The following is a 14,770-nucleotide window of genomic DNA, read 5'->3' as shown; positions in this document are numbered from 1 at the left end:
TCAAGCTGCAATGGATGCATCTCACGAAAATGATGATTTTGTAAAAATACATTCTTTTCACCGATGAATCGTCATTTTCTGTACGGGGTCATCACAATCCTTCTAGAACGCGGTATTGGTCTCAGGAAAATGAATATAGAAGCATTGTACATCGGGCTCAACGCCCTCAAAAACTTAATGTGTGGACCGGCATTTTAGGTGACCATGTAATATGTCCATTTTTCATTGAGGGAGTTCTGAATTCAGCTAAATATCTTGCTCTTTTACAAGATAGCATTATTATAGCTATTCAGAATCTCCCAAATGTACGTTTAGAAGATGTCTGGTACCAACAGGATGGCTGTTCCGTTCATAACGCGAGTATCGTGAAAAATTATTTAAGCACAATTTTTCAAGATCGCATTATAAGCGGAACAAGCAACCAAATTAAATGGCCTGCAAGATGTCCCGATTTGGCTCCCATGGATTTCTTTTTCTGGGGACATATTAAATCCACCATCTATGGCAACGATCTCGAGAGGGCAGATAGTCTAGAGTATTTGGAAAATCCTGCGAAAATGGTTTAACTTAACCACTACCGGACTTTTCAGGGCAGCAGTCAACAAAGTCAGAATAGCCATGTTAGTGTCCAACATCCGTAACGGATAGGCACCATAAGAAGAAGATTTGAAAAATAAAATAATAAGAAACACTTGTGCTACGATTACGCTACAACAGCTTGAAAACGTGAGGCAAGCATTTTATGATAGACTTGGTTATTGTCTTGCAAAGCAAGGTGGTCTATTTAAACCTTTCATTTAGTTTACTTATTATTTTGTACCGTATAATGTATTGTTGGATTTTCAACAACTTTAAATTAATTATTTATTTGTGTTTAACTAGTTTGAATAATAATTTTTCGTTTTTCGTTGGGCTTAGCACACAATAACATTTTTGAAAGGTTTTTAACTGCATTTTAATAACTTTAAATTATTTACGTAGATTTACGTAGCAGAATTACCTCCCTCGATTCACACGTAATAGCGCCTTTTTCATAAAAGAAAATTCTACATAGAGTTTTAAAAAAATAGGCGTGGTTTCCTGTAGGCCTATTGGAGACGATATTTCCGCAATAGAAAAGATCAACGCACTGGCTAGCTTACCTCCAGTGGTGTGAAAACGGCTAGTTATGTTTGTAAAGGAGAAATTTACTTTACTCAAAGGATTGTGACCGATCAGAGGTCACAGGTCAAAGTATCCTCAAAATACTAAGGTAGCCACTTGGGGACACTTTTGCCTTTGACCCCTTACGACACGCAAAGACCGCCGTTCGTGAAGTCACAATCCTCGTTTATATTCATTTCGACTGACACAAATAAACGTCAAAACATGACAATATAGTAGCTGAATATTTTTGGCCTGAGGGAATGAGAAAACTGTGTCTATTTAATTTTGTAATTAGTTTTAAATAAAAAATATTTGAAAAATTAAAGTAAAATTATTAACTCATTAATCATAATGTTTGTTTTTGAGTTATTTATGGACATTCTTGCTTACAAATTCACTTATTCTATTCGTTGTAACAACTCTATTGCACCAGAAACTCGAACACAAGCTTCAACTAACACAGATTAGCGCAGTTGCCACACTCAACTTAATGTACATTGCCTATGTCCAGCTGTACGATTTACGTACTGTATAAGTATTACATGTACTTGCGTTGGCCAATTTTGTTTGTGACACGGTGACAGAAAAATACAGCGTGTTTTATATGTTCGTTCATGGGTAATCTTTCATTTTTCCGACTGTAATGTATGTCTGTTTATTATAGGAACAGCATTTAATTTCAGTAGGCTCAAGTACCATGGGGCGAGTTTACAAAGGGACTTGTTACTCGCCGGCTTTTGAGCGAGCTAGCTTATAAACTAGTTATGTATTGTGTACTCATAGTAGCTTGTGCACAAGTGGCTAGTTGTATTGGTCTTGAAACCTTTTCCACACAACAGCTAGGTGGATACTGAGGAAGTAGGACATTTTATGTGTACTTGACTACTAGCACTCTCGCTGACTCGCTGGCTTATTAAGGGGCTATCCTAGTGTAAAAATACGAAATTCATATACTTTTTTGGGAATTTCTAAAATAAAAAGTACTGTACCGATTGTTTTGAAAATTTGCATGAGCATTTATTATAAAAATAAGTACACGTCAAACAATTTTCATAAAAAAATATTGAAAATTAAACGATTTATGCACCATCTACTGGCACCCTGAAAATAAAAACATAGCTCTACTGCTGCAGTGATTGGGACTAATAGTGACCCTGAAACATAAAATTTCAAAGTTATTATTGAAATATAAGTTATTTTCTATACCATAAACTAGGGGTTTTTTGATCGGATAAAAAATGTCCATTTGGCGGTTTTTGAAGATAAAAATGTTTTAGCTAATTTTAAAAAATGTTTTCAACACTTCGCCATTTTCCCAAATTTTAATATTTTTCAAAAATCCTAGTTGATGGTATGGGAAATGACTTATATTTCAATAATCACTTTGAAATTTTATGTTTCAGAATCCCCATTAGTCTCAATCACTGCAGCAGTGGAGCTATGTTTTTATTTTTACGGTGCCAGTAGATGGCGCATAAATCGTTTAGTTTTCAATATTTTTTTATGAAAATTGTTTTACATGTACTTTTTATAATAAATGCTCATGCAAATTTTCAAAACAATTGGTACAGTACTTTTTATTTCAGAAATTCCCAAGAAAAGTATATGAATTTCGTACTTTTACACTAGGATAGCCCCCTAACTTATAAACTCTCCCCGTGTACTGGAGAGCCTTAATTGAAAATGGTGCGTAATTAAAAACAGAAGTTTGTACAATTAAAATAAATATGAACATAGAATTGGTTAATTCGGTATAAACACAGAATTAGTCGAGGAAATGAAGCTGAAAAAATGGCAAAACCTCGCAATTTTTTCGTCCAGCATCGATTTGTAGAAATATTTGGGATTAGGCTCATTTCACCCTCTAGTTCATTTTCTATATTGATCCGTTGTACGCTTTTAGTTTTTTAGCGGTGAAAACTACCCCTAAAAAAACTACTTGTAAAAAATTATAAAATAACATTTTAAACTTTAATATTGTCAACGTATGGTTCTTATTAGTTACGTAATGATTTTTTTATACTTTAAAATATACTATCATAATATTTCAACCCTTAAAACCACCCTTGTTGGAGCTGTATATAAAAATTGACTTATCCTAAAAGAAAAATTTCGGCTTGCATCAATTTACATAAAAATTTGGAATTAGGATCATCTCACCCTGTATTTCATATTCTATAACATGCTCAAGGGCGTCGGTTATTTTTAGGGGTGTAAACTACCGCTTGTCAAAAATTATATAAACATATTGTAACCTTTAATATAGGTAAAATTTAGTTTTGATTGGCTAAAAATAATGATTGTTTTATGCTTTAGGACATAACATCATAATTTTTCAACCTTTAAAAACCACCCTTAAGAACATTACAATTTTTATAAGTAGATAATTTAATAGATCTATGCAGAAAAAAATTAGAATTAAAGAATTACAAAAACATTTATTTACACAAAAATACAAATTTACAAATATGTATAGAAGTACAAATACAAATAGTTTTTAAGTCATCTTCCAGTATACGAACCAGTTCTGTGGTATTATACATGCATTGAAAATGTTCCATAAGCGGACTATATTCAAATATTTCGAAAAAAAAAATTCGTTTTATAAACATAGCTCCTTCAGTTTTGGCGATAAAAAGTTTTTTCAAAAATGATTTTGTAAGGATTTTTGAAGATCTATAAGACTGTGTAAATTAAATTCCGTTAGATCCCTTAGTTTTTAATTGGAGTGAGTTTAAAGGGCTCGAATAAGGGGGTGTTTGCTCGTAAATAGAGGTTTTAAACAGTTATATCTCACTAACTGTTCACTCTAATGGAAATCTATGCACAATATAATTTTAATCATTAAAAAAGCTACAATGCAGTGGTCTATCACTTTTTTCATATCTCCAGTATTTTCGGAGATATTTTGAAGTAAAAGGTAAAAAATACAAAATTGCAAAAAATCAATTTTTCTTTAAACTCCAATTTTTCGAAAATTAGGCATTTTAAATAGGTCAAACTTCTTGGTTGTATTGACAATACAAATATACAAGGAATTACAGAAAGGTGAAAACCAATTTTTAATTAGGAGGGTAGTTAGGGGGTTATTTTCACTGATTTTTTCGTAGAGAAAAGCAGGTACCGACCTTTTTTTGATCATAAGTCGTTCTATTTTCATGCTAGAATTTTTTTATTATTATTCTTTGAAAGGATTTATTGTATACTTGGAAAAAGATTATTTAAGTTTTCCTCGAAAAATGCAAAGTTTTCCCGTTATTTGGCTTTGAATATTTCAAATTATGCATTTGACGAGAAAAGCTAACATTTACCATGCCGTATCTCGGTTTATATTGGTCTTAAAGATATTGTAGAAAAAGAATTTAGTTTATGTTACTAAAACTACAATTTTGTTATTTGAAGTTTTTTTGATTAAATGCGCATTTTTCGAGGTATTCTCAAAAAACCCTCTAAAAAAGTCGATTTTTTCGACGAAAAACTGTTACTTTTAAGCGCGAATAACTCGAAAAGTATTAGTTTTACGAAGAAAATGTAAAAAACATTTTTTTCTTAGAAACACTATTTACATCGATTTACATGGTTAAAATGTAATAAAAAAATTTCCATTCCCGAGATGGGGTGGCAACCACCCCCAAGGTTTTAGCGTACAGCGGCATGATATAGAAAATGATCCTTGGACTATTCCCTACCTTCTGTGAAAATTTCAAGTAAATCCATGCTGGACGAAAAAATTGCGAGCCAAAATGCTTTATTTCCTCGACTAAATATATTAATACTAAATTTTATTTGAATTTTATTTCTATGAAAAAAATCATCAAAATTAATCAGAAATTAAAAAAGAACTATCAGAAATTCGTTTAATTGTTATTGTAACATCCATTTGATCCATTCTAAATAATGAGAAAAGTTTCATAAGACCGAGTTTTCTATCCGACATTAAAGAACGGGCGGGATACAAAACTACTAAAAATTGGTAAAGTTATGATGTAACATACAGAAATAGGGATTTATTTTTATTTAATAGATTTTAAAAAACGAGATTTTGCACTCTGGTCTTACCGAGGAGGGAAAGCCTAGCTTTCTTGCCGTCTATGCAGATCTACGGAATGATGATTTGATTTGATTTTATTTCATTTTTTTTATATAATTGGCTTTGGCATAAACCAATTAGCCAGACTTATTTTTTATTTATAAATTATATAATTTTAATTTAGTTTATTAAGAAGTACGCACGTCATTGCGTTTACTACTCCACCTAAAATGTGTGGTCGCGCGATTTGTCGTTTCATTGCATTTCCGTCGTTTTTATTTTTCATTCCTTTGCGCGATCCACCGCAGCAATCAATGCATTCTGTCCATAGCCCGCGATAAGAAAACTATAAGCTATACTTCCAAAAGTTATTAAAGAAAATTACGTTTGAAATAGTTTTGTACCTCGCCCGACCTTATGATGATTTTATGTAAATAAGTGTTGCTGTAAAAAGAAAATTTACCATAAAATGTATATAGCCGAATTTGCACATGTCTAAGACACGAAAGAGGTATTAATGAGGTCATTAATAAAAAAAATCGTTTTTAAAAATATTTGCATCTTGAAAAAAATTGGGAAGATAACAAAATATATAGGCTAAATACGCTCAGTTGCAAAAAGATTCGATCTATTGCATGTTTTCGTTTATTTTAACTTAAAACTTGTCATATGAGAGTAAGGCACTAAAATATGGAAACAATGTCACAATCAAAATTTAAATTATTACTCTGAACAGTGGGATAGGTATTATAAATCTTTAACACGTTGACGGACAGTGCGTCAAATGTATAAGCAAGTGTTGTGACACTATATGTATTTTGCAAAGTAGAATAGGTAAATTGTTGAATTTCTTTTACCGCTTATAGTTTATGGAAACAATGAGTTTTTTTAACAGTTTTTGTAAACATGTGGATGACGACCAAGGACGTCGTGTCACATTTTTCATAAGCATCTGTAGATGTAATGTGACGTTTTTTGACACCGATTTTTTGTCACAACTCGGTTATTTTAAAAATAACGTCTCTAGACTTTGTGTCACATTACATCAATGGGATGGAGACTTCTATACGCTGTGAGCTCGTACGTAGAGGGGATATTTACAAATTCGCGAACGCCAGTAGTGGCAAGTCTGTAAACGTTTACCGGAAATTTGACATAAATGTCAAAGTGATTAATTTAAAATTAAAATTAAAAACATTAATTATAAAAAATATTAGTTGGTCAAAGCTGTGGTATATATTTTTACGTTAAATATACTTACGTTTTAAATACTGAATTTAAGTGTTTTTAATGTTCCGTAATATGTAATTGTAATTTAATCTAAAAATCTTAGCGCCATCTACACGATAATAGTGAAAGTATCCGAAGTAAGAAATTCATATTTTATCAATAGAACGTCAAAATGATTAGCAAAATCTTAAAAAAATCGATTACAATTTAATTACTTTTTTACGTTGTAAATGTTAAGCGATAACAATTAAATAATAAATTTAAAAATTACCGGTGAAAGTTGAATTAGTAATCCGCTAGGAGCGCCACCAGCGAAGCTCAGAGCGTATAGACGTTCTGTCCGTCAACGTGTTAAAAATTAAATAAGAGTAAACGTTATGAATTTGATTGAATAAATTCAGTTCGAAGACTTTCAATTACAGTTTTTTAAGTAGCTAGTTTCAATTGATAACCATGTATTCACTGATGATGGTCTGATAAGACCGAAATGTTGTGATAAAATTGTATTCTGTTTGGAGAATTTCGTTTTTTTTTTTAATTTCAACTATATACCATTTTACACTAGAAGTTTTTACGTCACTCTATTATTTTGTATACTGTTTTTGCCGCAGCTTTAATAAGGTTTTATTTATAAGTTCTATTTTTCGGAACTTGCCATTATCCCTTCTCTTCTTCCGAGACGAAAATGTTCCACGTATATTCACATAACTTGGTAAGCCACTGAACCACATTTTGTTATTGCATTTTATCCTTTCTTAAAATACATTGTGATATCTCTTCAATTCTGCCCAGTATTTGCATAATATTAAAGTTGAGTTCCAAGTATTTTCTCTTCTTATTTTTCTACGTTGCTCTTTATTTCCCAAGTTTTTTAAATGTACCTACTTTTTGTAATTTTTAAAGTTGTGATTCCATACAGTTCTAAAAAGAAAAATATAGCTGACATTAAATTGTTTTATTTTTATCTTAATATAATAGTTCTATTTCTAACTCATTCATTTACTTTTTACTCTATTTTTCTTTTATAGTCCAGTCGTCATGGATTTAATCTTTAAAAACGAGACGAACAAGTTGAATTTTGCTGAAAAAGCAGCACTCTTCACCTTTAAAACGCATTTATCTAATATTTACAAAAGCAGACAAATGTAACACTACTATTGCTATAGATAAAAGAGACTATAATAATAAAACAATAGAATTTTTAAATAACCAAAATAGTATAACACTAAACAAAGACCCCACAGAAAAATGCCGAAAACAAATTAAACTAGCCATTGAAAATTCAAAATCAATATTAAGTCCAACAGAACAGAAATACCTTAATATTATGAACCCAAGACCTCCTAAATTATACTCTTTTATTAAACTACACAAACCTGACCACGAAATAAGGCCTGTAGTTTCTTTTTATACAGCTCCATCATATAAACTTTCAAAAAAATTGTCAAGATATTATTCCAGAATACACTAAATTTTCACCTAAATTCACCGTAAAAAATACAATAGAACTAGTTAATAAAATACAACATTTTAAATTGCCCAACAACTCCAGACTAATCTCATTGGACGTAAAAAATCTTTTTTTTAGTGTTCCTCCTACAGAAACTTTTGTTTTAGTTAAAAATCTTTTGGAACATAATAGTACAAATCCGATCATTGCATCTGAAATTTTACACCTTCTTGAAATTTGCATAAATCAAGAAAGACTATTTTGAATTCAATAATCAAATATACACAAACAACAGTGCATTATGGGTAATCCTCTAAGCCCATTGCTATCAGATATATTTATGAACCAGCTTGAAACAACAATTTCTAAACATCCCGTATTTAAACAGTTCTTATATTGGTAGAGATACGTGGATGATATACTAGTACGTTTTACAGGAACTAACAGGCAACTTGACCAATTTCTATCATACATTAATTCACTTCATAGTAATATTGAGTTTACAATAGAAACAGAACAGAATAATTCCATAAACTTTCTAGATGTAACGATTACCAGACTACACAACAAACATGAGTTCTCCGTATATCATAAACCTACCCATACTGACACAACTATACACAATTCATCATCCCATCCTACACAACACAAATTAGCAGCCTACCATAGCATGATACATAGACTGACAGAAATTCCTATGACAAAAAATAACTTCGAGACAGAACTAAATATCATTAGACAAATTGCAGTAAACAATGGCTATAACGGACAAACAATTAACAAAATTTTAAACCAAAAACTCCATACGAAAGCCCTGAAATTAGTCTATCTACCACCACAGAAAGAACCCAGTACCTTCTGCTCTATCACATATACTGGCAAGATAACAACAAAAATAGCCAGATACATAAAAAAGAAAGGAATAACACCAGCTTTCAGAACTAACAACAACTTAAGCAGATATATTAAGAACAGTAAGAGCCGAAATAGAAAACAACTACAGAGTGGTGTTTACAAACTAACTTGTGGTGACTGTCCGAAAACTTACATCGGTCAAACTGACAGAACCTTTGACAAACGGATAGCAGAACACAAGAGGGCTTTTAACAATAGAAAAACAGACACTTCTACATACGCACTTCACCTTCTAGATCATAATCATTCTTTTAATGAACAGTTTCAAATTCTGCATATTCAAAATAAAGACTATCAAAATAAAGACTAAGGCTATCTTTATTAGAATCTATGGAAATTAATAAATTGAAAAATACAAATATAATTCTGAATGACCAACTCGAGACAAACAGCTCCCCACTCCTCAACCTCTTCAGTTAAAGACTTTAAGAAGGCAAACCCATAGTAATCTAAATCACTTGAGAAAGGCACTCTGCCGAAACAGCTGTAGTCACATAGTGATAATAAATTTTGTGGAAGTATAGAAAACAAAAGTTTTCAGTGTTTTATTGTTAGATAAAATGAACTTCCATCAAGTAACGGTCCTTAATTAATCCGGTAATTAATCCATCAATTATTTATCTAATTGTCTATAAGACACTCTGATCAATAGATATCAAATTTTTACCGTTGAATTGATAAAATTTTATTTAAAAATTGATTTCACACGTGTAACTGACATTCAAAATAGCCGGTTGCTTCAAACGTTCATGACAGGACGGTTCATTCTATATGAAACTTGCTAATAAATAAATATGTTTGTTCAAAATGATCTCAACTCCATTTCTTGTTTGAAACATTTTTTCCACATCGTACAGATTCTTGCTAAATCGATATTTTCCGTCCCCCTCCCCATTCGAGTGGAGTTCTAGGGGGAAGCCGGAGGGTAGGAGTGGCAAACTTTTTTGCACCTTTTTGGGGTCCCAAAATATCAGCATTTGTTTGATTTTTAGAGATTTGGTGGACTGTTTAGACTCTTAACTTTAGATTCTTGATTTTTTCAAGTGACTTTATTGAAGGTTTGGAATCTGATGTTTAAATTTATAACTGTATATTTTAAATAGGAAGAAGTATTGTTTGAAGGCATTATAAAGAAACTTTCAAAATTTTAATGGATAATATAAATAAGACTATGCGACTTTGTGCTATTATGTGAAGTAAAAGATAGAAACCAAAGGTAACACCCATTAATACCTCTTAGTCCATAAATACACTTTTATTTGCACACCATATAGATCACTTGACCCTTAAAATATCAGTAGTTGCATGCACCTCTGTAACTCTCATCTGCTACTATATTATTTTTGCTTTTTATACAGTAGTATCAGCGTTACGAACGGTACCTAAACCTGGTTACGGGCTCAAATCGTCCACTCTATCCAGTAGAAATGAATTTGTAAGTACTAACAACAGACTATTACTATATAGATAAGATTTCTATTCATATTTTAGCATCACGAATCGGATTTTTATTTTGTCAAAACGCGATTAAGTTTAAAAATCGATGCTACTTTGATCAATAGAAATATGTTTTCTTCAGTTTTCAGTATAGACTTTTAAACATGCTTTAAATCAACCTTACAATTAAACATGATCAGTAAATGTGTAAGAATTTATTTGTAAACATTTTTTCCTGTGAAAATTCTCATGGACTGAATAGGATGTTCGTGAAACCACTGGATTCAAGTGATATCATAACCTTTGGTCGCTCCCAGTACTCCTGTAAGAGAGCATTAATAAAACAACACCCACCTGCACTGGTTTTAAGAAGTAACTTTCGTGTCTTCTACCATGGAGTACCAGTAAGATCTTCTGGTAGATCCCCATTTCAAAGGCCTCCGCTTTATTTACGGTTGATGTTTTAAAGGAACACGTTTCAGGAGTTCCCAAGTTTTATTCGAGAATCACAGGAATATTGATTTTTTCTATAGATTTTCTGGCCTGTTCTATTCTCGATTTTTTCTAGATCCGGATTTAGACTGCTATATATCCAACATCCCAGGTACTTAAAACTTGTTGGCCTAGTCTAAAATATGTACAAGGTTTTCGGATTGACATCACTTTATATATCGAATTGCCCACAGATTGAGTTGATCCTGTCGATGAGTCGCTGTAACCCCAAGCTGGAATCCGCAATCAACATCGTATCATCGGCATGTAGATTAAACGTCAGGGCCGATAAAACACATCCCCGTCTAACTCATCTTCTAATTTATGCCTCTGAGGATGTGGAACCTTCAGTAAAAACTTTTTAGCAGCTTATATGAACAGCTTTGTTAATTATTTCTTTATTTCTTGGGGCAATTATAAAATTGTTTGGGGGTATATTTCGGATAAGATCCTCCGTTCGTGCTGCTGGTTTTCATAAAAGGTACATGTCCCATATTGTCTTAAGAGTATACAGTAGCGCGTCATCAATATAACTTAGGGAGACAGTATCGTACCTTTTTTCGTAAGGTCTTCGAAACTTTGGCAACAGTGGTAATCTTTGACATTATCTAAGATCAATATTTTGACAAAATGTACTCATAGGCGTGCTAAATGGAAGTAATAGAAAACAATTTTGTTATTAGTAAATAAATATTTATAAAAATAAACCAAAATGGTTGAAAATATTATATTAACATAGGTATTTGCACGAAATAATAATAATAAATAATCATTTCGTTGTGAAGCGAAACAAGAGCCGTCTTATTTTATTTAGTTCATAGAACGCTAAAGGCACTCTAACTTTATATACTCGCATTAGAATTCGAAATATTTTAACGTAAAATATACTTACCTACCTACATATAACTAAAACACAATTAACAATAATCTTTTTTCAAATAGGCCAACAACCTAGTTCTATTACACAAAAATATAATAAATTAACTATAAATAAACACTACTTTCCTATCAAACAACAATAACGAATTCTTAAAATAACACACTGCTGCACTGAACATATGTCGATAAAGATAACCAGAACAGATAAGAGAAAATCTGACGCAGGTTTGTCAAAATGACAGTGACAATTTCTCTATGTTGCCTAATTAGTTATTAGTTATAATATGTTCGATTTCTTGTTAGAAATAAAAAATTTTAGTATGTCCAAAGTGACACAAAATCTAGGCATGGGATAAAAAGGTTTATTTGAAGAAAGTTTATTTTTTGTTCTTCTTAATGGCGGTACAGGTTCGTTTTTTTAATATTGTATTTAATTACAGAGTAATTTCCACATACTAATATATTTCTAAAATTGGGCTCTGTACCGCCATTCTTTATTATATTACGAATATGTGTGCCAAATATCTCGACAAAATATTCAAAATTACAGCCGCAATCTTGGACCGCGTTTGTTGCTACCTTTTGATCGCTACTGTAGCCTCTTATCACTGTATTTTATATATAAATAGTCAACTGTTCATTCAGACATCTTACTGCTCTGTTTGCTCCATTCAATTGTTATTCAATTGTCTTGTACTTTTTTCTCAAGGGGTTCGTAGCTTGATAGAGTTAGACGTAAGTATTTTAGTATACAAAGACTAAAATTGTTGTTAGTTTGGTCTTCCGACTTTTAATCTTATTTTAGCTGTCTCAGAAACCGAATCATCTAATTTTGCTTGCCGCGAGATTAGCTTATGTGGCAACTTTTCCTTCTCATAAGTATGGTCCAAAAACTTCGGCTTTTCAACATGATTCCTCTTGACAGGTTGTTAGTTTTTCTATGAGCTACAGTATTCATTATACAGTGATAAGCGCGTTAATAACCGGCAAAATAACGCAAAAGATTTAAAACATAATGCGTTGTGAAATAAAAAGAGATGAAACTAATAGAGGTGGGAAATTATCGCTATAAACCTATAAAACATGACCACTTACAATAGTTTCCTACCTTTAGACGTTACCTTTTTTCCCTTTCGACTGATACAAATAAACGTCAAAATATGACAAGGTAGTAGCTGAATATTTTTTGCCTGAGGGAATGGGAATACTGTCTTAATTTTTCAATTAGTGTTTAAATAAAAATATTTGAAAAATTCAAGTAAAATTATTAACTCACTCATTCTATTTGTTCTAACAGCTCCGTCATAATTATTTAAAATTGAAAAAATGTACGTAGTTATATTCATTTAGTAGAAAATTTAAACTCACACTTGACTATTTCTGTACTTCTAATGTCATTCTTAAAAAACATTCAACATCAGTAGAGATAATGATTGTATAAACTACTATTCGAGTAATCGTGCTGGTCAACTATAACCTGCCAGATTCAATTTCTGTCACTTTGACAGTGAAACTGGGTTAGGTTCGGTAGAGTTTATAAATTTTAATAATCAGTTGTATTTACTTGAATAAACTCAAGTTCTTTTAAAAGCTAGTTTGATATTATACTGTATTTTTGGTTTGGTAAATATTACTTTAATTAAAATAAGTCAATAAAATTTGTAAGTAATCATCTGTCAATATGGTTAACTTCTGTCTATGAGTTTACTAAACGTGTACATATTACTCTGACTTTTCAATCATAGTGTATAAAATAACAGATTAGTATATTTTTACGAATGTACATTTATTTGCAGATAATGTCTGTAAAATGATCTGGATACCAAAATGACCTGAATTCATTAAGTTTACTTTCATTTAAGTCACTCAATGCAGCTGACATAAACGATATTTTTTAAATTCCTGTTACTATTTACGTCCGGCAACTTTAACATGGAGAAATTCATAATACTATATTTGCTTACTCATTATTTTTGTATTATTAATCTATCAGTATTATCAGAAAAAGAATAACATCACAAAAATTTTTTGACACATTTACGTAGCGAAAAATCGTACGTTGGGTTAGTAGTCACATCCGTTTTTTACAGTATTAACTTAGTTTAGACGTTGTTTTGACTAGAATTTTTTGATTTTATTCGTATGCATATCATCGATGTGGCATGGGTATTCTTTCATTTTTCAGACTGTACGTATGACTAAAGTCAACTAGCTCTTCTAACGGTCGGTTTCACAAAGTCAAGTTAACTTGTGGTTAAGAGATAACCAGAGGTTACCCCGAAATATGTGTTTCACAATATTAGGTCAACGGCGAAGTTGTGGTTAACCGACAGAATTTTTAACCAGAGCTTGGAGTGACGGTTAAGCTCTTAACCAGAGGTTATCCTAACCTAATTTCGTTTTATTGACATGACAGAATGTAATATTAATAATACATATAATAATATTAAAATAATACATTAATATTAATAATACACGTAAATTATCAATTACAGATATATGAATTTGAATTTATAATATGATGTACTTAAATGTGTTTAGCATTTCAGCGGCCAATAATTTTTCGATTTTTAAATGATTTGCTTCCTGGGGTAATTATTAATACACATAATATATAGTCTCTTGCTTTGCTTGCTACATGTTTTTATATTAACAATTTAATTTTAACGATTTTGGCGAAAGACCTTAAAACAAATATTATTCTTAAGCAAAACTTAAAATGTATAATGTGCATGTAATATACAGCGTGTGTACTTTAGTTGGTCACGTACGGGAAGCATTTTTAATATTAATTTTACGAAAAAAAGATATATCAAAAAAAGTTCTGCATACTAATTTATATGGTCCAAAATCTAAGATTCAACCATCATATTTCAAATTTTATTAATCTCATAGTAGATATGTTAGAATACATGAATTTTTAAGGCAAGATAGCAAGAATCAACATCAAAAATATGATTATGCAAATGAAACCACAAGTCTCGCAGCGCAGTGAATATCCTAACCACACATATACACACATTTATTTTTCCTTAATCTGCAAAATAAACTCCACAACTCAATATAAAATCCCTTAAAAATATATACAACAAATAGTCCTAAAGAAATATAACAATTTATTGAATTTATCCCAATAAAAATTAATCAAAACTCATCTGACTCATCAGCTGATCTGATAATTTTCCATAAAA

The 14,770-nt window shown here is 31.2% G+C and overlaps 1 protein-coding gene across 4 annotated transcripts in view; it reads left to right on the top strand.

Annotated features, from left to right (window-relative positions):
- The window catches only part of LOC114329219 (actin-binding LIM protein 3), a 148,592-nt gene that overhangs the window by 108,537 nt on the left and 25,285 nt on the right, over positions 1-14,770 (top strand). For 2 of the 4 annotated variants that reach the window (XM_050655980.1, XM_050655978.1), the window contains one exon: positions 10,130-10,206. The exons of 1 other annotated variant lie outside the window; for it this stretch is intronic. In XM_050655980.1, coding sequence (XP_050511937.1) covers positions 10,130-10,206 — 77 coding nt within the window. The remainder of the gene's footprint in view (positions 1-10,129; positions 10,207-14,770) is intronic. One more of the 4 variants, XM_050655979.1, reaches the window with a different exon arrangement.

This window comes from Diabrotica virgifera, chromosome 7 (assembly GCF_917563875.1).
Source record: "Diabrotica virgifera virgifera chromosome 7, PGI_DIABVI_V3a".
Classification (NCBI taxonomy): Eukaryota; Metazoa; Arthropoda; class Insecta; order Coleoptera; family Chrysomelidae; genus Diabrotica; species Diabrotica virgifera.
Note: the sequence above shows the minus strand (reverse complement) of the source record. Positions and strands in the feature narration are given on the sequence as shown.